The following is a 23,411-nucleotide window of genomic DNA, read 5'->3' as shown; positions in this document are numbered from 1 at the left end:
CGTGGCAGAATTTGACACAGGCAGCAGAACCTGAAGGCCACTGCAGTGTTTTTTGTGTGATGGAGTGATCTGGGTAGTCGTTTTTTCAGGCCTTCTGGAATGGGTGCAGGGAGAGCAGCGCTGCTGGCAGTGGTGGATTTCCTTAGGCAAGTGCTCTTGCTTGCGGTTGTAGTGGGAATGAAGCAAGGATACAGCAGTGGTCTGTGATGTTACCTTGAGAAGAAGCCCCAGCTTGGCCTACTCTGCCTTAAGCTGAATGTGCTGCCTGGCAAGGTGACCACAGCTGAGCTGGTTTTTTTGGGGGGGGGGCGGGATGCCATTTGCTGGGTCAGTTGGGTGAGGATTGTATGTCCTTCCCAGTCTTGAGCAAAGCATGACCCATGTGAGGGAGGGGCTACGGGATGCTTATGGGAAGGCCTGCTTGGAGTCTTGGGCTTTTTGGCTGCAGCAAAAGGGGGGGTGGATTTCCTGGAGAACTCACACGGCCCTGGCAGAGATTCCCACTGTGCTGTTCAGAGCTGGAAGGGAAAGCGCAGAGCGTGACTCAGCATTTTCAGGCTCCGTGTGACCTGGCAGAGCCTGTCCTTTGCCTGTTGCTTCTCAGCCTAGGATGGGGAGAGAGAGATCATGTTGTGCAGCAGGCCTGGTTTGGTGCCAGTGAGTTTGGAAACGGAGCTAAAAATAATCCTTCCCTGGTTTCTCCTTTTGACGGAGTCGGGAGGATGGGGGGGGGGGTGAAACAGAGGTGGTTTCTGGGCCTCTTGGCTTGCTCTCGTGCGCCTTCACCCCATGTGCAAGGCATGCGGGTCATCCCTGCAGGCGTGTGACTTGTACAAGGTCTCATCTGCAGGAGAAAGGATCTCCCTTAGCAGTGCCACGGCTCTCTCCTCTCCCACCCCCAGGCACATCCTGCTTTACTCCAGTTGGGAGTGCCACAGGGAGAAAACAGGCCCCTGAAATTATGCTGGATGGAGGTCACCTCTGGGAGCTGGAGAGAGGGTGGGTGGGAGGGAGGGAGGGAAGAGATGGCAGCTTCTTGAGTCATCTCCGCTGCCTGCCTGAGAACTGAGCCTCATAAATGGTAGGTGTGTTTTCCTTGCATGGAGCCTAGTGCTTAGAATGTGGGCCCAGCCAGTGTCATGGTGGGCTCAGTAGTTTCCCTCTGCAGGATGAAGTAGATAGGTGTGGGCAGGGGGCCTCGGTGGACCTTCCCATCAAGCAGCAGTTCTGTGCCACTGTGAAGAGCCTGCCAAATGCTTCCCTGCTTCTGCAAGAGCCGAGTGCTGCCTGTTGCAGAGAGAAATTGCCTCCCCAGAAGGGAGGATGTTGAAGAGCCTGTTTGGAATCTTTCCTGCAGTCACTGTTCCTTTAGCTTGTTAGTTTACAGGCTCGGTGTCTGTTCCTGGCATCAGCTCTGTTAGAATGGAGACCTTTTCACAGATGGGAAGATAAGGTGGCTGCAGGCAGGGATGGGGTTTGAAGGGGATGAGGCGGTATTTAGAGGAGCCATGGTGGCTGAAGGGAGCCTCCGCCTGTAGAGGCAGTCGGAAAGAAGGGGAAGGCCTTGGCTGCTGCGCCCTGTCTGTTGGCCCTCCAGGGAAACTGGTTGGCCACTGTATGAATCGGGAGGCTGAGCTAAATGAGCCACTGGCCTGACCCCACAGAGCTTTTCTGTTGTCCACCTTCTGAACTTCATGGCGGAGTGGGCATTACCACATAGGTCTTACCGATCCCAGGCTGACCGTCAGACCGGTGTGACATGCTTTCCCATCCCATCATTTTGTGAGAGCTCAGGACCAGCTGAGCATCAGTGAGTTTTGTAAGCCCAGTGAGTTTTGTAAGCCCAGACACATTTTTTAAAAAGCAGAATATATCCAAGAAGCTAATGACAATTCTTGTGTGTATTCATTTCCCCATTTTTTTCATGCAGCAGTCAGTAGGAAAGACAATGTCAACAATCTGCTTGGATGGAAGAGAATTAGGTGGTGGCTTATGGAGAGATCCGGGGTATGTGTGTGCGCACGCTCATGCAGAGTCCTGGCTCTGTGGAGGAAGCCCCTCCTCTGTGGAGGAAGCCCCCGTAGAGCCCTAGCTTACACATGGTGTGTGCCACATGGTGTGTGCCAGTAATTGGCAAATAGCTGCTCAGGCCTCTTTGCTACTGCACCTGCCCTTTATGGTGCCAGAGGAATAAGGTCACACAGGCACCTATATTGCTTGAGGACTTTTCTGCTGATTGTGTGGGCAACGTGAGAGAGTTATTGCAGGAGGCTTCCAAGAAGCTTTCTGTTTATCTGCCCTGCTGCCTGTGCAGGGATGGATCAGTCCCCAGGAGGCCTTGTCTGTGCCGACTTGGCAAGTTCTCGAGGTATCCAAGGGCCCAGGGAACGAAGCTGTTTGCTCTGTCAAGGCACAAGGAGGAGAGAGCATTTAGCAAGGTAGCCTAATTGGCAGGGACGCCTGGATTGTTTTAAAACCACATATCAGTTTGGCCAACTGGGTGGTTGTCCTGTGCCCTGAGAGGTACCCATGCCTTGCCCTCAGTTGCTGGACACTCTTGGGTTAGGGTCAAATAGACACTGCGAGCTGTGAAGGATCCTGGCTGTCTCTGAGGCTGGACAGCAGTGCTGGGCAAATGGTTTTCCTCCTCTTTGGCTTGTCTTTGAGCCTCGGCTGGCCCTTGAGACTGGCAAATTCAGACTTCAGAATTGAAGAGGGAGATGAGAGAGTCACTTTCTCTCTCTCTCTCTCTCTCCTTGCGAGTCAGACACCATCTGATAAAATCTACAGCTGTCCCTATTTCTAATAAATGTTTTGGGGATGTTTCGAATGTGTATTTCCCACTGAAGCAGTTTGGCTGGCTCAGGTTTGAACTTGGCTCTTGGGCCCATGAGCTGATACTGACCAAGATGCAAGGGGAGGGGCTCTGAGAGGTCGAGTTCTGGGTCCTCTGCTGTTGCTTGCTACCCATTCACCATGTTTCTCTTTTCTGTGGCAGGCCCCTTACCCTTCTGGACAGAATGCAGCACCGACCACATTGGTCTATCAGCAGGCCCCTCAGACGATGAGCACACAGCCTCAGACACGCTCTCCGGTAAGGAAGCCTTTCTATGCTCATCTGACCATTCTGGTACTCTTTTTACTCTTTGTAAATTAGCTTACTTGGGAAGAAGGTGGCCGAAGGACTGCCTTCTGTGTCCTTGATGTAGTGGTTCTGCCATAGGGGTTCCCTGCTCCATCCCTGAGGCTTCCTCCCCATGGTCCGTTTCAGAGAAATATTTGATAAAGATGGGGATACAGAGCTTTTCTAGCTGTCCTCCAGAAGCTCACCCTCTCAGTCTCAGGACCTGCTCTCCCCACTGCTTGCCATGCAACCCACGAAAGACAAGCACTTCCTTGGTGGCAAGGGCGCTGTCATTGCCTCGTGGACTCTCCTGGAGAGGCTTGCAAAATGGGCCTGCTCCAAGCGCCCTGTCTCATCTGCTGTCGCTGCAGGCCGTGCATCGTCCGGCTCTCGGAAGCAGCGTGCCCTTCCCTTGGCTGTCCTGCTCATCCTTGCCGCCTAGCGGGATAAGTGTGTGTGAGTAAGCCTGGCTCTGAGGAGCCTGTTCTGGAGGCAGCCTTTGTAAGAGGCGTGTGACACGTGAACATTGTGGCTTGATATTCTGGAGTGTCTTCCTTGGGGGGCAAGGCTTGTGTTCTGCAGCCCGCTGTCGTTGACTCTTTCTGTGCCCGTCTGCCTTGAGCTGCCTTTGAAAAGGTCCCCCAGCCCCTCTGAGTCCAAGCCCTTTGATAGCCTGTGAGTGGGTAGTGATGGAAGAATCCCCCCCCCCATTGCTGCCCGATTGAGTGTGCGTGGCTAGAGCAAGAGGAGCCCTCGCTTTGAGCCGCCTCTCTAAACCAGTTTTCTCGACAGCCCAGCCCTTGCACAGAGCCCTGGAAGCGGAGGAAGGTTTTGCAACAGAGTCCGGTTTACCGGTCCTTGGCGGAAAGAGGCTGGATAAAATACTGCATTGTAAGCAATGTGACAAACTGTACTCCTCCTTGCAGGCAGCTGTGCCCACGGCACTCATTCAGTTCTGTTCCCTTTTTGGTTTTCGGTTCCTACCGCATTGTTGACTGATCTACAGAAAAGCACTGAGCTCTGCTTTCTGCAAGGAAGCCGGCGCAGGTCTGCATCAGGCCCTTCAGGGTAGAGGCAGGGCAGCCAAAATACGTGACAAAATTGGAGGTGATTGGCATGCTTCCCAGCCTGGATTTGGGGTTCTTGTTGAATTGGGAATGAACAGAAGAGTCTCAAAATTGCAGGGGGTGTGCCCAGCGACTGGAGGAAATTGTCTCCTAGGTGCCAGCCATTTTTCTGTGGTCATGAACAATTCTTTCTCAGATACCCTCCTGCGTGCAATCTCTACCATCCATTGCGTTTCGTGACTTTGCCACCCCATTACTAAAAACTGTTCATATAACATTTCACCACCACCACCCCAATCCAGACCAAAGGCAAACTTGGCCAGCCTGGAGCTGCTTCTGCGTTTTGTTCTGGGTTTGGGTTTGTTTGTTTTGACTTTTCCTTCCCTTTGTGTGCTGATGGGAAGCTTGCGGGGCGGTGAGGGAGGGAGAGGTGCAGCCCAAGGGGTGGGGAGGGACCTGAAGCCACGCCTGCTTCCCTCCCATCTGTTTCTGCCATCAGGGGTCACCAGCACAGCCCCACCAGCCAATCCCAGGCGAGGATGGACTTTGGGGTTTTGCCTATTAGTTCTTTTGTGTCGCACATTTGGCCCTTTCTTTAGTTCTGAATCCTGGTTCCAAATTCTAGCAGCCTAGGTAGTGAAGCAGAATGGTTGAACTGGGGGGAAAGAAGAGCCAGTGGCTATTTGGATTGCTAACAGCAAGTGTGCCAGCCTGCGCCAGCTTGGGTGCAGGGCCAGGGGCTGGAGGGTGGGTTTGGGGTCTCGGGCTCTTTGCGTCTGGAAGATAAAAGAAACCTGGTTTTGATTGGAGCCAGCCTGGGACTACAGTTTGTTCTGTTGCTTACAGTTCTTTTATAGGGAGAGAAATGGTGTCGGTGGAAATTAGGCAGCCAATAGCCAGTGGTTACAGATGCAAACTATACTTGATTCAGGTGTGTTGACTTGTTGGTCTGAAGCAGCAGAGCAAAATTTGAGTCCATTGGCATTTTTAGGACCAACAAATAAAACTGAACTCAAATGTTGTTCTACAAAATATACTAGATAATTTTTGCTAAGGTAACATACTTGCTATTCAGACCTATGTCTTTCCCTGACTTTGAGTAAGATGCCAGCCACTGAGCTGCTGGCCATGAGTCTTCCTGGGGCACAGTGAGGGGGCTGCCCTCTTGGAGTTGGGTGGACAGACACCATCTGCCCTGTAATGTAGTTCTGTGATGGTCCGATGGGGCTTTCCGGGTGATTGAGCTTAAGGTTTGATGTACACGAGAGTTATTTGTGCCCTTCAGTCAGAGGCAAGAGAAGATGCCACATTCAGCCTGTGCCAGCGTGGCCAGCATTCTGCGGCACTAGAAGAACCACTAGAACAGCCATTGAGAAAGTGGATCTGAAGCATTTGGTTCAGCTCCACTTCAGGAAACAGGCAACGTTATATCTGGGAGGCTTTGGTGGAAAAGGATCAAGGCCTGCTTGATGAGTGGAGTGGGGCTGCCGTGGTTGTGTAGGTCTCTTTGCTCATGAGTGAGGCTGCCTGTCCTGCCTTCTGATGTTTGGGGAGACTGCATCTCTGCAAGAGCACCCTGCTCCCAGAGATTGGGAGGTGGCTGAGGCTCCTGTGTTTTCTGTGTGTTTTTCAGTTCCCTGCATTGGGTTTTTGTTCATAGCAGGCTATTTCTGCCTAGTGACAGGGTGGTGGCACTTTTCTCCTGAGTTGTGCAGTGAAGACAGAGAGGGAGGTGGTCTGGCCCAGAGGCCTCAGCAGCCTGCCCCCCCACCCCACCCCCACCCCCTTGCAGCTGCTGTCAGCATACCCTAGGAGGAGGCCCTTTGGAGCAGTGCAGTGTCAGCCTATGGGATCTCAGTATCTGTCTGTCGCTGTCCTGCAGCAAAGCTTTGAATGTGTAGCTTCATTTTCTCCTTGTGGGTTTATTTTGCATACAGTGTGACGTTTTTGCCTTTTGTTGTGGTGTTTCTGACTCTCTGTGCCTTTCCTTTTGTGTTTTGTTTCTCCCGCTTCTCCTCAGTTTGCAGCGGGGCCTCGACCTGCCCATCACCAGGTACAGTACCCTCCTCACCCCTCCATTACCCTCCCCCCCATCTGCTGCTAATTGTTTGGGGAAAGGGGGAGGTTGTCTTCTGGCCTCAACTAATCTCTAGGAATCCACTTCTGCTTCATACTCTGCTCTCAGAAGGTGCCTAACCCCCCTCCCACTCTAGTGAGTCTTCTTCTCCTGACCTCTCCTAATCCTGTTGCATTTATTAACAACCCCTTTAATTGGTCTCCTAGCACTGAGCTTGCTGATGGTTGGTGAGCTTGGGCCTTTGTGGGCAGGGTGGCATGCTCGCCGAGTAGTTAGCTCAGTTAGCACAAGGAACAGGGTCCTAAAAGCTTTGCCTGCAGCTCTCTGGGCCACACTGCGCTCCAAGGACTGCTGTTTCTCCTCCTCCCTTGAAGGGACACAAGCCTGGCAGAGTAGGACTATATTGAATGGAACAAGAAGAAAACCGGGCAAGTGGCATTGGGCTTTCTGATCTCTTATAGCTGGCCTCTGGGGGGAACCAAGAAGAGTTGGTCATTGTCAGGTTCTCTGCACATCCACCCTCCAGCAGGTTGGGACTCAGAACATGCCAGAGGTGGAGTAAATGTGGTTCAGGGGCAGGTCCCAATGCCACACCTGTCCCAGGGCAGCTGAGATTAAACCATGCTGCCAGTGGGGGGTGGGCGGTTCATCCACACCTGAACTCCCCAAAGGGAGTAAAGAATCCTTACATTCCTGCCCTCCCCCACACTACCATTGCATGAGGTGGTGGTGGTGGTCTAAATCACTTGAAGCAGTAAGGGTGAGGTGGGGCGGGGCAGGGCAGCGCATGGGCTGCTACTTCTGTGGGTTTTACGAGACGCGTTAGTGGCAGGCGCTGGCACGGTGGGGGGAAGAGGACATCAGCTCCTCTGAGGACTTGAGGCGAGGCATGAAGGAGGAGTGGGGAGCTGCCTGCTCCACTGAGAATGGCAATGGCTGGAGAGTTGGGTGTGAATGGGTTTGAGAACTACGTATTATGACATTGGGAGGGAGGGGGTCAAGGAAAACCCAGCTGCCTGCCAGTTAGTCATTCCAATGTCGTGGGTGCTTAAGCTATGCCCACCAGTGCAGCCCCAGTGGCACCTGGAGCTTTCTCGGTCATTTGAAACACAGAAGCACAGACTTCTCTGGCTCTTAAGTGCAGGTTGCCTTGTGTTTGTGCCCCCTCCGTCATCCTTTGGCTCTGAGGGACTCCAGAGTGGTTTCCTGCCCTTGCTGTATCAGAGGCAGCTTGGGGTCAGTGTGACTCATGTGCTTGAGCTGGAAGCAGCTGGTGGCCCAGTCAAGGCGGGGGAGGCGAAGGCTTCTCTTCTGTGTCCCAGAGCTCTTGTGTACCCTTTCCAGCTCATGGCTCATGGCCTGGGATCTCCTGCAGGTGTGCATGCAGGCAGTGAGCAACTGAGCCCACTTGATCCCATCATTGATTAGGCAGAGTGTTAGCGCACAGATGTGTGACACTGAACTTTTAGGCAAGGGCTGTAAACTGTCCCTTGTGGAAGAACAGTGGACATTTTCAAGGGGAGGGAGGGGGAGGGGCTCAGTGGCAGAGCATCTGCTCAGCATGCAGAAGGTCCCAGGTTCAGTTCGTAGCAGTATCTCTAGCTGAAGGGATCAGGTGGTCCTGAGGTCCTGGAGTCAGAGTGGGACTCTGCCAATCAGAGACAAGACTGACCATGGTGGACCAAGGGTCCAGTTCAGTAGAAGACGTCTTCATGTAAGAGATGGGAGGATGCAAAATGCTTCACTTGCAGAAGAAGAAGAAGATTTCCCAGAGGTGGCAGCTATTCAGTGTTGCGGAATCAAGGCTGGGTTGAGTCCCTGAGAGACAGAAAGGAAAGGCCTGAGCTTTGTTGTGTGTGTCATGTGCTCGTCACAGAGGTGATGGAAAGTTATATTAGCTTCTGTGGATGGAAAAAGGTATTTGATGCGTGAATTCACTCTTGCTCCTTCTTGCTCTGGCCAGCCACCTACTTTATCAGGGTTGATGAGAGCGTCAAAGGACAGCCTTTATAAAATTACTGTGCGCAATGTTTAAGTATTGAATTTTGGATTGATATATGCTTTATACTAAATTCGTGATTGACTTCTGCATATGTTTTAATCTTCAATAAATAGTTTCCACTTTGGAGCAGTTTTCTCTCTCTCTTTCTGAAACCCTTGGGTCATTCCCAGTCAGAGGAGGAAGGCCTGGCTTCTCCAGCAGAGGGCTGAAGAGCAACCTCTGAAATCTGGGGTGGATCCTCCTCCTGAGGGTGGGGGTGGTTTGGGGTGACTTCAGCAGTCCCGCCTAGTTGTCTTGGGGGAGCAGGTAGCTAACTACTCTCTCTTCCCTCTGGTTACTCTGGTTTGGTTTAGTTTTTCTCCCCTCCCCTTTCAAATCCTGGCTTCCTTACCAAGAAACTGTCAGTTCCATTCACTGAGGGCAGTGGATGTCTCCTCATGGGCAACATTGCAGTCACACTGAACTCTCAGCCAGGTTTTATACCTGCCTATAGAGAGCCTGTCATTATCCGGTTCAGCAGCACCTGGCTCTGCGAGGGAACCATTTTGCTTTGCTTCCCAAGCAGATGCTCTACCACTGAGCCACCGTCCCTCCCCAAAGAAGAAAGGGGTCCAGCAGGAACTGAGATGTTCCCTAACCCTCTCATAAGTCAGCACCCCCTACTGGCTGAGTGAGCCAGCCTGGCTAGAGGGAGGGTGGTGAATGATCGTCTGCCAGCACAGATAATGGAGTGGCAGAGAGTTCCACAGGCAGTGCTGACTTTGCCGCTGTGATCCCTGCTGAAGGGGATGGCGTCAAGACTGCACTGCTGTGGGCTCTTGGGACTATCTCCTGCAGTGGCAAGAGCACCCCTTGCCCATTCTGTCTCTAGAGTAGAGGATGGGCAGAAGTTGTGCATGAGCCTTAGGAAGTGGTGGCATGTTCATTCCAGAATCATGGACATTTTCTTGCAAGGGCCAGGGAATGCATGGAAAATGGCTCCTGGGAAAGTGCAGAGTATTTTCCTGGTTCAGCTGGTGTCACCCACCCATTTTCTGTCTTTTCCAGGGGTCAGAACTTTGACCCTTACTAGCCACTGCTGGCTGCTGGTCACCAGAAGGCTTTAGTGGGAAGGTTTTATTGAAAGTCATCTTCTTGGGCTGTGACTCTAATATCCTTCAGCCACAGCATGAGACAGGATGCTGGATTAGCTGCACCACTTGGCCCAGCCTGGCGAGGCATCTCTTGCCATTGGTCCCTCTCCTTAGTTAGGGAGACACTGTCCTAAAGGACTTGCAGCCAGTATAGCTCCTACAGAACTGGGGTGCAGCATGCCTCGTATCCTGCACAGACCTGGGGTGTCAGTTTTGCATCTTCAGGTGAGGCTTCTGAGTCATCTTCAGAAAGAGCCTGCCTGGTGTACTTTGCCATGATGGGATTGTGGTTTGCTCTGGCCAGCTTATGCTGCTGCAGGCTCATTTGTGGAAGGTCCATTTCTCCTCTGGTTCCGCTTAAAAGGAGGAGAACTACTGTAGACAGAGGATACCAGTTTCATGTTTGTCCATCATCTTCCAGACCTCTTGGAGGACGGGAGACATGCCACAAGACTGGAGGAGGGCAGATGTTATCCCAATTTTCAAAAAGGGAGGAGGGACGACCCAAAAAAGTACAGGCCAGTCAGTCTGATGTTATCCCAATTTTTAAAAAAGGGAGGAAGGGGTGACCCAGGAAACTACAGGTCAGTCAGTCTGACCTCTGTTCCAGGCAAGGTACTGGGACAGATTTAAAGGGATCAGCCTGCAAGCATCTAAAAGACAACTTGGCCATCCGAGGAGGTGAGCATGGATTTGTCTTCAACAGGTCCTGCCAAACCAACTTGATTTTCTTCTTTGATCAAGTGATGAGCTTACTGGATCAAGGGAATGCTGCTGATGTTGTTTACCTGGATCTCTGTGAAACTTTTGATAGAATTCCTCATGATGTTCTGATGAGTAAACTGGTGAACTGTGAACTGGACTCTAGGATAGTTAGGTGGATAGGGAACTTGTTGGAGAACCACTTTCAAAGAGCAGTTGTCAATGGCATTTCTTCTGAATGGAGGGCAGTGTTCAGCAGGGTGCCACAAGGCTCAGCTCTGGGCCTGGTACTTTTCAGTATTTTTACAAACGATCTGGACAAGAATGTGGAGGGGACTACTCGTTAAATTTACAGGTGACACCAAAGTGGGAAGAGCGGTGAACACACCAGAAGATAAGAGATAGAATTCAACAAAATCTGAGTGAACTGGAAAAGTGGGCAGATGTGAGCAAGATGCAATTTAACAAGGATAAATGCTGAGTTCTACATCTGGATAACAAAACTGAGGAGCGCATGTACTGGATGGGGGAATAGACTTCTGAGTAGTAATGTGTGTGTGATCAAGATCTTGGGGTACGGGTAGACCATAAGTTAAATAAGAGCAGCCAGTGTAATGCAGCAACAAAACAGGCTAATGCAATCTCGGAGTGTATCAGCAGAGGCATAATATCCAAATTGCAAGATGTGCTAGTTCTGCTGTACACTGGTGCATTGGTCAGGCTGTGCCTGGAGTCTCGTGTGCCGTTCTGGAGGCCTCCCTTCAAGAAGGAGGTGGACAGAACGGAGCAGGTGCAGAGGAGAGGGACAAGGGTGATCAGGGGCCTGGAGACCAAGAAGCCCCAGGAGGAAAGGCTGAGAGGGACTTGGGAAGGTTCAGCCTGGAGAAGAGGAGGTGGAAGGGGGACATGATTGCTCACTGTGAAGGGCTGTCCCTTAGAGGAGGGCAGGGAACTGCTCCTGTTGGCAGCAGAGGAGAGGACTCGCAATAATGGGTCTAAATTAAGGGTGGGGAGATATCGACTGGATATTAGGAAAAAATGTTTGCAGTAAGAGTTGTTCTATGTAGGGAGGTGGTGAGCTCCCCTTCCCTGGCAGTCTTCAAGCAGTGGCTGGACAGACCCTTGTCAGGGAGGCTCTAGGCTGATCCTGCACTGAGCAGGGGGTTGGACTAGATGGCCTTCGTGGCCCCTTCCCACTCTGTGATTCTCTGCTGATATTAAAAAGCACATGGGGCACCTCTGCCAAACCCACTGAAGCAGCTGTCAGCCAGGTAGGTCCAGAACCATTGGAGCAGTGTGCCTTCCCTGCTCATCTTGGCTGCTTGATAAAGGAGGATGCCACAGCTGAGGGTACTGAAGGCACCTGTGATGTCCAAGAGGGTCAACAAGGTCAGCTCCCCCCCCCCCGCCTTGGCATCTTGTTAGGGCTTCTGGGGAGTTTCAGTTCCAGAATCAGGCCAGAATCCAGTCAGAAATGGGTCCCAGGAAGTTTGAAGCTGACTGACCACCATCTTCAAGAAGGGGCTATTGGTGACGGCCTCCATCAAGCTCCTTTGCACTTGAAACAGAAGAGAGACCGACGGTTACCCAGAAGGAAAACCAGGTGACAAGATCACAGCTAGACCTGGATCAGCAAAAGGTATTAAGAAAACCCCAGACAGAGAAGTTAACCATCAACATGTATTCTAAAAAACATGGATTTAATTCCACGAGAGGAAATAAGATCTCATATGCCATTACTAGGTGAAAAAAGCCTTCAAAAAGAACAGGAGTGTCTTCTGGCTTCCTTCCCTCAGTGGTGCCTGACCAACCAAGCTGTGTTCAAAATGCAGCTAGGCATTTGTTCTCTCCATTGACAGGCAAGTTGAGGCATCTTGGCAAAGCTCTCCCTAAACACACACCACCTGCCTCCCTGAGCTCCAGCTGTGGAAAATGTTGCCAAAGTGCTCTGACTCTTTCTCACTGGCAGGAGGGCTTACTGTACAAGCAAGGGGCTGAGATGTTGTGCAGAGAAAGTACTTGTGGACTGAGGCACACTCCTGGAGCCAGGATGGAAATGGAAGTTGCAAAGGAGAATTCAGGTTCACCCCTCAGGAACGGGCAGTGTGAAGTAGGGAGGGGAAAGGAGGGCTGTGGTTTGGAAACAAGATGGGGCAGTCAAGATAACAAGGAGCCCGGGCCCTCCAGGCTGAGATGGGCATTTGTCCTTGCATCTACTGGGAGGGGGAGCACAGTGCAAGAAGCTTGAGTGTACCACGAGGCACAAACCGGAGTGTCACCAGCAAAGGAGGACACGGGGCTCCCCTCCTGGCCGTGCAGAATACCTTCTGATAGGTCTTTCCATTTGGGTGAACCCTTTATCAGTGAACTCAGGAGTGGAGGGAGACGATTGCATCTCTGCATGGGGAAGTCCCCCCAAGATGGACCTGGGCAAAATACCAGTGGAGACCCCTGTGAGCAGGGAGGATAGTGGTCCTGGGTTGGCTCAGGTGCATATCCAGGCCTTGGGTCAGGTTGTGAAAACATCTGGAAAGCTGGTGAGGATGGATCTGTTGGCAAGTGCAGAAAATTTCAGTGGGACAGTTTCATATGGGCAGTGCCACCTTGTGACAGGGTGGACCATTCCCAGCAGAGTATTCAGTGGCACATAGTCATGGTTTGTAAGCTGATATTCCTAGTGAGGCCGGCCTGCAGTTGGATATGCCAAGGGGTGATGTGGGGACTGGGGGCTGTCAGAGGGTTTGATTATGAATCCAGCACTTGTTGTAGGGTTGCTAGGTGCTTAACAGAACTACTTCAAGGAGCCACCCTCTTGTGCAGTGATTCTGAACTCGAGGGGGCAGCCATTGACTTATGATTTATCTCAAGGTGCTTATTTTGAAAGCCCCATTCTCTGGAAAGCTGCTTACATCAGTCTGCCTGTCTAAGAATATGGGGCCTTTCTCAGTGACCCCGGGCCTGCTAGGAGAGGCAAGTGACCCAGATTGGGTGTTGAGGCCCTCCCCTTGTCTTGGTTGCACGTGGAGGCTGAGCGGCACAGTTCATCTTGTGCAACCCCCCCCCTCCCCCAAGAAGCGCCATGCAACACCCGTGGTTCTTCCCAAGGTGGTTGAGGCGGAATGTGTGTGAGTGGGCCAAGGCCAGCCAGCCAGCTTCGTTGCGTCTCCCGAGAGCTTAGTCTGAGACCTGAACTACTGCATCACAGTGCTGCTTTGTGGCATGCAAAGCCCTGGTGTTGCCAGGCGAGCTACTTTTTGCCCTGCCCTGCTTGCCCCCTCCCTGTGTGTTTTGCCACTTATGTCTTGAGAGAGCTCTCCAGTGGAAGCAGTTTTCTGCATTTTTAGCAGTCTGTTTGTTGTGTGTTGCAGCCGAGTATTTCAGGTATTCCCACGCTTCTCTTTTGAAGGCACCGTGTTTGAGCCTTGCTTGGGCCCCTGAAGCCATACATTCATGCAGCACCCTGTAGTCCATTGCAAGTCTACTGTAAGAATTCAGTTGGCCAGGCAGAAGCCAGGGTGAATTTCAACTGTGAGTGTCAGCAGGCTGGCTGTGACAGTTTGTGGCCTTTCTTCTGTGGGCTGCGTGATTTGATTGGGAATTGGCTGCAACCTTTCTGAGTTGCAGAGGTGTGACTGAATTGTCGTGGAGAAGAGCAGTCCATGGCATGCCGTGTTCCTCATTGCACTGCCCTCCAATTCGTGGCCTGCCTGATCACCTTGTGGGTTGTAAAAATGGGGACTTGGGTGAGTGGGGAGTTGCTTCAAGCATTTTGTACGCTCCCTTTCCCGCCACGTGGTATGGGAGTCACTCCTTTCCTGCCCAGTTGCAGCTCTTGCTGCCAGCCAGGCAGTTTGTCACAATGGTGGAAGAAGCCTTGATTCGGGTGGCCGGGAGAGGCAGGGCCAGATCCTGTCCTTTCATGACGCTGGAGGCAGAACTGCCACTGGTCCCCAGGGCTCTCCCATCCTTTTGCTATATATTGGAACTCCTAAATTGTGAAGGAATTCTGTCATTCTGTTACCCCAGCTGCAATACTCTTGTGTTGTTTTGCATCTTCCATTCCTCCTTGCAGTAGCTCTGTGAGGCATGTTATGTTCCCAGGGAGAGGAGATATGGAAGGCTTGCCCACAGTGTGTTTCCAGCTGTGACTGGCTTGACATATAGTCCATGGCCACTGCACAGGGCCCCCCCCCACTCCTTGTGGGTCCCTTGGCCATGAAGGCCGGATGCCAGGAAGGGAGCAGGGCCTGGGAAGCCACCTGGATGTCCAGATTAGGAGCAGCCTGCTGGCCAGTCTGATACCATTCCCCCCCCCCAACCCCGCGCATGACCAACACAGCCACTGCTGTCTGGAAGCAGGGCAGAGAGATCCCCTGGCATTGTTGGTCCAGGCTGCCTTCTCCTCTCCTGCAGCCCCAGAGTGGGTTCCTCCTCTTGAGAGCCCCCTAGCTCAGTCCTCCACCCTCCACAGTGCCTCTCTCCCCTTCCTGCTTGAGTCCCTGACATGTGAGGAGACGGGAGGAGGCTGCTCTGGACTTGATGTGCTTGGGGGGAAGGAGGAGAATTTCAGGAAGGGGTGGAAGAGGGGGTGGAACAAGGCTGTTCATGAAGCCGGTTCCAAGGCCCTCCTTGTGGCTGTTGGCTCCGTTTTTAAAAGCAGGAGAGGGACTTTGGAAAGCACTGGATGGTGGCAGTTTAGGCCAGGCGGTGTGCCAGGCAGCTGCCTCAGCAGGGTGTCAGGGTGCATGTGGCCTCCCACCCCCTCCCTCCCTCCCTCCTCTTGTTGACCTGTCAGCTCTTCCATTGGCTTTCTTTCTATTTCCTGCTGCTTTCTTGCTTCGTTCTTGAAGGGAGGATTCAGACCCATCCAGGTAACTTTCACTACTGGTTCTGCATGGCCTGTCTCTTGATCACAGTCATGGATTATGGGCTGCATTAACTCACGACGCACTCCTTTGCGCCCTGGAGGTTCAGGCGGGGGAGGCCATCAGAAAGCATTGGAGGGGATTCAGCGATGGTTCCAGTCCTGGTAGTGGAAAGGGGTTGCCACGTTTTTAAAAACTATCATAAACTGGGAACCAACAGGGTTCCACTAGGTTGTGCGTGGCCAAGGAAGGGGAGGTCTAGGGATGCCCCACCTAGACGTAACTTCTCCCTTCTTGCTGCTCCCCTCCCCAAATGTAAGGAGCAGCTCTGGCTTTTCTGTCATGGTGCATGTGGGTGGTTCAGCTGTGCTCTGAGAGGCCAGGTGCTGGGGCAGAGGAGCAGGCACGTGGGCCCCAGGGGGTGACAGCATTTTGCCTTCTTCCTAAGGAGGCAGCATTTCTGGAAATTACAAAGCTGTGCGGGAAATGAGGACATTTCACATCCCATCTAGACTTATTTTACTGTGTTAACGACACAAAGTGCATCTTTTGTAACTTGGCATATACATTCATACCTTTTGGCATAAGAGCCTGGTTTTCTGCAAGCAAAACTCCAAATGTGCCCAGTACTTGCGAAGGAGCTGCAAACTGGGTCAACTGATGCTACTTTAACACATGTATTCCAGTTTTTGCTATCTAAGGAGTAGGAAAAAATACAAGTGGCAATTAGAAAACAAATTTCCTAATAAATAGAATATAGCATATTGCGACAGAAACAGGCTCGCAGTCACAGGGACAAGGTTCTCTCATAGATTGTCTTACATACTTTCACGCTATGTGGTTGGATTGAGTAAAACCATATATTGGAAAAGCGTGTCACTCATCCCAAAATTGTTTTTTAAATACTCCCCAAAGTGCTTCAGGAAGGACTGGGTTGGGGGACCTTTTTGTGTGTCTCTCCCCCACCCGGCCCTCACCCTTTTAAAGGGAATCAGCATTATCTACTGCTGAAGATTCTATTAAATGCAAGTGTTTCAAAATACTGCACCTTTTGATCGAGTAGGCTCTTAGCTTAAAAACCATTTCATTCATTCCAGAGGTGATAATACTTCAGTGGCTACTGAGCGTGGCAACTAAAGAGAGCCTCCACTTCCAGAGGCAGCACAGCTCTGAGAACCAGTGCAAGGAGGCAGGCCTTGGCCTCTCTGTGCTGTTGTGTTGGACTGGATGCTGGACTAGATGGACTCCTTCAGTGGTCTGATCCAGCAGGGCTCTTAAATTTTTAGCTTCTGTTCACAGGAGCTTGTTTCAATGCTTCCCAAAATCTCCCATTTTTTGCATCAGACAAATTGAAAGGAAAAGTCCTTGAGTGGGGGAGGGAATAAGGAAAAAGAATTTGGATTTTTCCAGACCTTCATGTTCTTGTTCCCCTACCCCATCCCCAGTTTTTCCAGCGACCTCAAATACAGCCTCCTAGAGCTGCCATTCAGAACAGCAACCCTTCCCTCCGTCCTGGGGCACAAACGCCAACAGCTGTCTATCAAACCAATCAGCACATCATGATGGTGAACCACCTGCCGATGCCCTATCCCATGCCTCAGGGCCCCCAGTACTGCATCCCACAGGTAAGGCCGCAGGACCTTGGTGCAGAGAAGCCCTGGGACTGTACCTGTTAGGGGTGCTGCATGTCTTGAAAGCACTGGAGGCTTGGCGGGGGCGGGGTGCTGATAGGAAATACATTCCTCTGTGTGGGGCAGTGGGTTGGAAGGGCAGACATTTTTGGGAAAAACCTGGAAGTCTGTGCAGTATCTCTACGATTAGGTGATTTAAGCCTTACCGCTAAATGAAAGTGATGCATTTTATGTATAATTTGGCTTAAAGGAGTGTGTTGTTGTTTTTTCCCAGTCAAAAGACTCAAAGTTGGTTAATTCTTAGTCTCCAAAACAAGTTTGAAATGCAATTTCATTTGGGTTTATTAAGCAGTAAAATATTAGATACTTTATTAATAGTTTGGATTTTATATAATGATAGAAATATGCCCTGTAATGTAACAGTGTGCCCTGCTGGAGCACCACCTGTTGTTGTTCTAGTTGTCCGTAAAATAGTTTTAAAAGTAATTGATATAAACAGGCACTGATGAATCTTAATAAAAACACAGTAAGCCAGAGGATCAGTAGATCAGAGTCCACAAAGAGGTCAGTCTAACCAGTCTAGCTGGTACACAGCGTCCTGGAGACCAGCCCTGCAGGGGCCAGGATGGGAAAAGTGCTGGTCTGCCTGCAGAGTGGGACTTCCAGAAGACCTCAGAACAGAATGTCCACAGAGGACCCCGTTAGGGGAAGCCGCCTTGTCGTCGGTAGCCGATATTTTAAAATATAGATGCTTTTGTTTGATTATGTAGAGCAAATTTTAAGTCAGGCATCTTTAAGTCCAACAAAAGTGTGTGTGTGTATATATATATAGAGGCAGATACCTCTACATAGGTGAACAGCAAATTAGCATACAACTTAATGAAGATTGGATCTGGTCTGACCTTCTGGGGCAACAGAAAACAGTTCTGCGCCATTGTCTATATGACAGCCCTTCGAGTACTTGAAGATGGTGATCATATCACCTCTCTATCATCTCCTCTCCAGGCTAAACATCCCCAGCTCCTTCAACCTTTCCTCATAGGACTTGGTCTCCAGACCCCTCACCTTCTTCATTGCCCTCCTCTGGACATGTTCCAGCTTGTCATCTGTCCCCGAGGACTTAGTTTCGTTTAAAGAAACGAGGTGTTCATGTACTCTCCCTCTGCTGATCCTAGGCTGCAGCTCCCTTCCCTCATCATATGTTCTGTTTTTGCCGCAAGAGAAGACTGAGGAAAAGTAGGAACTGATTTGTTCTAAAACTTATTGTTATTTAGTCTTTGTATATGTCAGAACATCTTCATTAAGTTGTATGCTAATTTGCTGCTCACCTGTATAGAGGCATCTGCCTTACATATATGAAATGTTAACCTTAATTTCTTTGTGCTTGCAAGCAAAAGCTCGTATCTTGAATAAACGTCTGTTGGTGCTAAAGGTGCCTGACTGGACTCAAAATTTGTTGTGCTGCTTCAGAGCAATACAGCTGCCCACCTGGATTTGTCTTATTAGAATCATCATAACAGATCTACCCAGAGGTGGAGTGGGAAGTTCTTAGCCCCCTCTGGCAGTTGAAGCAAATGTTAAGTGCTTGCAAGTTGGGGGAACTGGAAAAAAGTGTAAGAGCTGAAAAGCAAGCACAGGGGTGGTCCCTGACCCGGCCACCATCTCCATGCCCTTTGTGCAAGCAGGAGGAGCCAGAAGAACCAGCCTGGCAAAGTGGCTGAGTGGGAGGGAGGGGCTGGTACGATTTCACAGTCTTAAGTCCCACTGTTACCTGGCAGTGATAATACAAAAGTATGTAAAAAGCACATTGAGAAAATAAAGGGTAGCCAGAACAGCACGGAAAAACATTTGCTGATTTCCAGAGCAAAGCCACTAGCAATGCTGTTGCATGCCAGCCCATGAAACTGGAACCTTTCGAGTCCCCTTCTGAGTGTTCAGTCCTTGGGTGAAAATGGTCAGCTGGGGACAGTCTCAGGCAGAGGTAGCCCTGGTTCTTGGAAAGATGCTTTGGGCCCTGGGCTTTGTACCTCTTTCTGCCTTCACCCTGATTGCCAGCAGCCCCCAAGCATCATCTGGGCAACTTGTGGGCTAGTGGCTCAGCTCTTGGCCGTGTAGGTCCATGCCAGATTAATTGCATAGGCCCATGCCAGTCTATTTGCTTTGCATTCCAAAGGTCCCAGGCTCAGTCCCTGCGGCATCTCCAACTCAAAGGGTCCAGTAGCAGGTCATGGACAAGGCTTGTGCCCGAGACCCTGGAGAGCCTCTGCTGGGTCAGAGAGATGAGACTCACCTTAAGAGACCAGGTGTCTGACTGGACAGGATGTTTTCTTCTGAAGAGAGCAGCACAGCTCCCTTGCCAGTCTGAACGCAGTCTGAGCCTTCTGTGTCAGGCTCGAGAGGGGTCTTTCTGGCCTGCCATTGCTGAGTTGCAATCCCCTCTCAATTCCTCGTGCTGCTTCTTCCACAGTATCGTCACAGCGGCCCTCCATACGTGGGGCCTCCGCAACAGTACCCTGTTCAGCCACCAGGGCCGGGCCCGTTTTATCCAGGACCGGGGCCTGGAGAGTTTCCCAACGCCTACGGTAAGGAGAGAGTGGGGGAGAGACCCCTGCCTTGTAACCTGTGGTGATGAAAATGGCCTGGTTGCCTTCCAGAGCCCAGCTAGATTTCTTTAGAAAATCAGCCTCATGAGCCCGGGAAGTCCGGCTGCCTGGGCAAGTAATAAAAACTGAAGTGACGGGCATCCTTCTTCAGCTCTCCTGGGCTGGGCTTTGCTTGTCACAGGGAGGAGTGCTAGCCATGGGAATGTTGATCAGAGTTCCCAGTCCTACAGGTGCGGCCCATGCCCTCTCAGGCAGCAGCCATAAGGAAACGGAAGACTTGCTTACACAAAGAAAAGTTTAATATGGAGCCCTGTGCTGTCTGCGTTCTGTGGGTCTTCCACTCTTGTGCAGAATCAGGGCATGTGAGCAGCCCTGCCTAGTGATGTACAGAAATGAGGGAGTTACACCATCCCCTCTGACTGCTGCAGAGCAAAGCTCTTTTGCGTTTCTACTAGTGGCCAGACTCAGAATCGCAGGACTGGAAAGCCAAGGTTTGCTGGTATGGGGAGGCCCAGCCAGCCAAAGTGAGGGTGATCCTGAGTGGTCCAAGCATATGTGCAAACAGCTCATGTGAGTGCAGGTGGCCTCTGGCTTGGCTAGCAGGGGGCTGAAGGGGCACTGTGGCGAGAGGATTCCTTGGCACACCTCTCTCTGGCATGTGCCACCTTGTTGCTGTGATGGACATCCAAAAACAATGCCTTGGGCAGTGGGCAGATTCTTCCTTCTTGGCCTTGTGCCCTTCTGGACAGGCTCTCTGCAGAGCTGGGGAGGGCTCCCTTCAGTCAGGTGCAGGCTGTGGCTTTCTGGCCCTGCCTGACTCCACTTCAGTTGCTGGGCGGTGTCCCCACGCTGGGAGCTTGTGAGTAGGCATTCTGCATAGGAACAGCCAGGTGAGTGGCAGGTGGGCTGAGTGTGCCTTTGCTTTGCAGGAGCACCTTTCTATCCGAGTCAGCCGGTGTATCAGTCAGCACCCATCCTAGTGCCTACACAGCAACAGCAGCCGCTCCCACCCACCAAGCGGGAGAAGAAAACGGTAAGAGAGCCTAGTGGGGAGGTCATGGGAAACCAGTGAAGGGGCACTTCTCATGGCTGCTCTGCTGTGGATAATAATCCTCTCTAGGTGGCGTGTGCTAGCCCTACGGTGGCTGCAAGCGTGCAGAAAGCTAGGCCCCTGGATGGCAGGCTTGTTTCTGCAGCCTCAGGTTGGGCCAAACAGAGTTTTAGTGCAGGTTCGGGAAAATCAAGGTCATCTGAATTTCAGGTGCTTTGTTTCGTTTTCTGCAGATTCGCATTCGGGACCCAAACCAAGGGGGCAAAGACATAACAGAAGAAATTATGTCTGGCGGAGGTAGCAGGAACCCCACACCTCCAAGTGTTCGGCCCACATCGACACCCACTCCTCCCCAGGTAACAGTACAGGGTATCACCTTTTGCCCTGAAGAGGATGGGGTGGGGGGAAGGAGCCAAGTGGCTAGTCTCTGCCCCTTCCAGTCTTGTTTCTGTGCAGCTGGTACACATCCCTTTTTGCAGAGATCTTCAGCAGTGCCTTGACACACTGTGCTGTTGATTTACTGGGTGGAGGGGGGCCCTTCTGTGCTCTCTCCACTCGCTGGTAGGGAGCTGGTGCCCGGGCATTTCTATAAGGAGGACATCATGTGTTCAGCCTCAGATCTGCACTCTCTCTCTCTCATTTCTTCAGACTGGGGGGAGACTGATGTGCAGGTGTGGTTTCCCCTGAATGACTTACTGGCGGCTTCAGTTTGGAGTGCAGCAGCATTAAAGGCTTGAGGGTGGGGGCACTTCTGGTTGCTGCATATGAATGAGCTCTACTGTGCTTTCCTTTTTCACTCCTTGTGGTAACTGTCTTCCTCCTCCTGCCCGTTCCTGCTTTTCTCTCTCCCACCCTGCCTTGTATTCTTGGATAGTCTCTCTCTCTTCTCTGCTTTTCTTTTTCTTGCTCTGACCTGTTTGCTTATGTTCCATGTTGCTAGTCTTTGTGTTTGCACTCTCACCATCACCCTTTTTTCTACTTCCAATCCCCACAGCAACTGTCCAGCCAGGCCCCAGAGCACAGCCTTGCAGCCTATGGGACTACGGAGACCTCTCCTCTGGCCTGCATCACCCCCGTCTCTGCAGCTGTTGACCTGAAGCAAGGTGGGTGCCTGGACTTTGGTGTCCACCTCCCTCTTCCTGCTTATCAGAAAGTGAGTGTCGCCTTGACCCCCAAGAGTGAGCTGGGACCCTCAAGCCCCCCCCCTCTATCTTCTGGCATTGGTGTGGCCACAAGCTGGAACTTTATGCAGGCTGTGCTTTGTCACTCTGCAGAAGGGGTTGTGTGAGTGTCAGTTGTCACCTTTCTTTTTCTTCCCTGCTTTGGGCCCCAGGAGCTGCAAGTGACTAATTCTTAGCAGACTGATGCACTTCTTCATGGCTGCATCCTGCACTGTGTGGGAGCAGCTCTGAGGGCCTGTGTTTCTAGTTCTGTCAAACAACGTGCAATGATTGATGGAGTCACCAGGTTCTCTAACAGGGATGGCAGGCACCCAGTGGCCAGTGGGCTGCCATGCTAGATAGGCGCAAAGACCCAGGGGCCTTTGTTGGTGCTGGGTTTTGCTCTGCCCAGCCTTCTTGGAGTGCAGAGACCTGGGGAATCCTTTACATGACCATTCAAATGGCCCAGGGAAATCTCTGGATTGGGGAAGCTATCTCTGTGCTCAGAGGCTGGGAGGGTCCCGAGCTCGAAGGGCTACAACAGGGCCCTGTTTCTAGCCTCATGGGAATAATAATGATGATGATGATCTATTGCCTTCAGCTATAGTCTGCCTTTCTTGCTGAGATTTGAGGTGGGTTACACAGTTTAAAACTATGCAGTAAGAACAACCTACAGTGACTAAAACTGGGCTACAGTTTAGATAATAATGTACTAAAAATTATAATACTTACAAATAATGTAACAACTAGAGATGTAAGGATTCTGTCAGTTTTGAAAAAAAACCTTTACAGTTCTTTGGGGTAAAAAAGGAAATTCCAGGAAAAAGTGAATATGTGCAGTACTTACTTTCCTATCAGATCTAAACTTCTTTTACTGAATTAACAACATAAAATGCATGATTCATCACTTAGTATTTAAAGTTGTACTATTTGGTATATTTATTGCATTTAAAGGTATAATTATTTTTCCTTTAAGAAAAAATGCAACTATACACATAAATATTGTGGAAAAATTATTTGTGTTTAAACAAAACAAAACTCTCAAAAATGTATATGTATATACAGTATACATAAGAATTGTCATTATCAGGTGCTGTAGATCAGAGTTTTCAAACTACATATTTCAAGTAAAACCTTGTCTTGCATTTCAATCATTCCAAGAGGGGAGAAAAAGCATAGGAGGTTTTTTTTTTCTTTTTAGTACTCCACTCCCAAAAGATTTCCAATATTTCCATCAGGAAAAAGTGAAAAATAGGCTTCAGAGGTTTCTCGTCTCTTACCACCACCACCCCCCGCCTTCTCGTCTCAACAAAGCTGAATTACACACTTGGCAAGCAGTACAATAAACTGTCATATGCACAAGGAACAAAGCAATGAAAGCTGACCAAGTGTCACAGATGTTAAACTGCCATTGCCTGTTGCAAGAATGCCCCTGAAGGATTCCATTTTGAGAGCAAGGGGGCTTCTCGGGCCTCCACAAGCAGGCTGTTCCACCAGGTGGGAGCCCTGGCTAGGAATGCTCAGATGTGGACAAGTGCTGCCTTTCTCCATTAGTGAGGCAGCACTTCAGAAGCTATTTTCCCTGTGAAAAATGCAGTCTTGGGCAAAGGCAGCAGAGCCACACTGCTGGGGACAGAGGCAGCTGAAGCCTTCTTGAAGCAAGCAAGCAAGCAGCGTCATTGTGGCCATTGCAGTCCATAAGTGCCCCCTGGCCTGGCTTGCCCTACTTGGTCAGCTCTCCATTGCCTTCTCCTTGCCCAGAGGAAAAGGGAGGTGCCTTGCTGGAGGCTGGGGGGTCATATCTGTTGTGCCTCCCCACGAGGGGCCAGCCATCATGCAGAGTGTAGGAGAATGCTGGCAGGAGGTGAGGGAGAAGGCTTGGTCCCCTGGAGACCTGGGTGGGAAGAATGCCCTGTGGTTGGTGGGCAAGAGGGCTCTGCCTCAACTACGCTTGGGATGCCAGGCATCCCTATCCAGCAGGGGCGCGTTTAGATCC

At 51.0% G+C, this 23,411-nt stretch overlaps 1 protein-coding gene across 1 annotated transcript in view; it reads left to right on the top strand.

The window, feature by feature from the left end:
* Nucleotides 1–23,411, top strand: part of EIF4G3 (eukaryotic translation initiation factor 4 gamma 3) — a 68,443-nt gene that overhangs the window by 9,517 nt on the left and 35,515 nt on the right. The window contains exons 4-12 of the mRNA XM_060259647.1: nucleotides 2,999–3,094; nucleotides 3,917–4,015; nucleotides 6,212–6,244; nucleotides 14,956–14,976; nucleotides 16,416–16,595; nucleotides 19,069–19,183; nucleotides 20,134–20,237; nucleotides 20,489–20,611; nucleotides 21,250–21,358. Of these exons, the coding sequence (XP_060115630.1) occupies nucleotides 2,999–3,094; nucleotides 3,917–4,015; nucleotides 6,212–6,244; nucleotides 14,956–14,976; nucleotides 16,416–16,595; nucleotides 19,069–19,183; nucleotides 20,134–20,237; nucleotides 20,489–20,611; nucleotides 21,250–21,358 (880 nt within the window). The remainder of the gene's footprint in view (nucleotides 1–2,998; nucleotides 3,095–3,916; nucleotides 4,016–6,211; nucleotides 6,245–14,955; nucleotides 14,977–16,415; nucleotides 16,596–19,068; nucleotides 19,184–20,133; nucleotides 20,238–20,488; nucleotides 20,612–21,249; nucleotides 21,359–23,411) is intronic.

This window comes from Heteronotia binoei, chromosome 18 (assembly GCF_032191835.1).
Source record: "Heteronotia binoei isolate CCM8104 ecotype False Entrance Well chromosome 18, APGP_CSIRO_Hbin_v1, whole genome shotgun sequence".
Taxonomy (NCBI): domain Eukaryota; kingdom Metazoa; phylum Chordata; class Lepidosauria; order Squamata; family Gekkonidae; genus Heteronotia; species Heteronotia binoei.
Note: the sequence above shows the minus strand (reverse complement) of the source record. Positions and strands in the feature narration are given on the sequence as shown.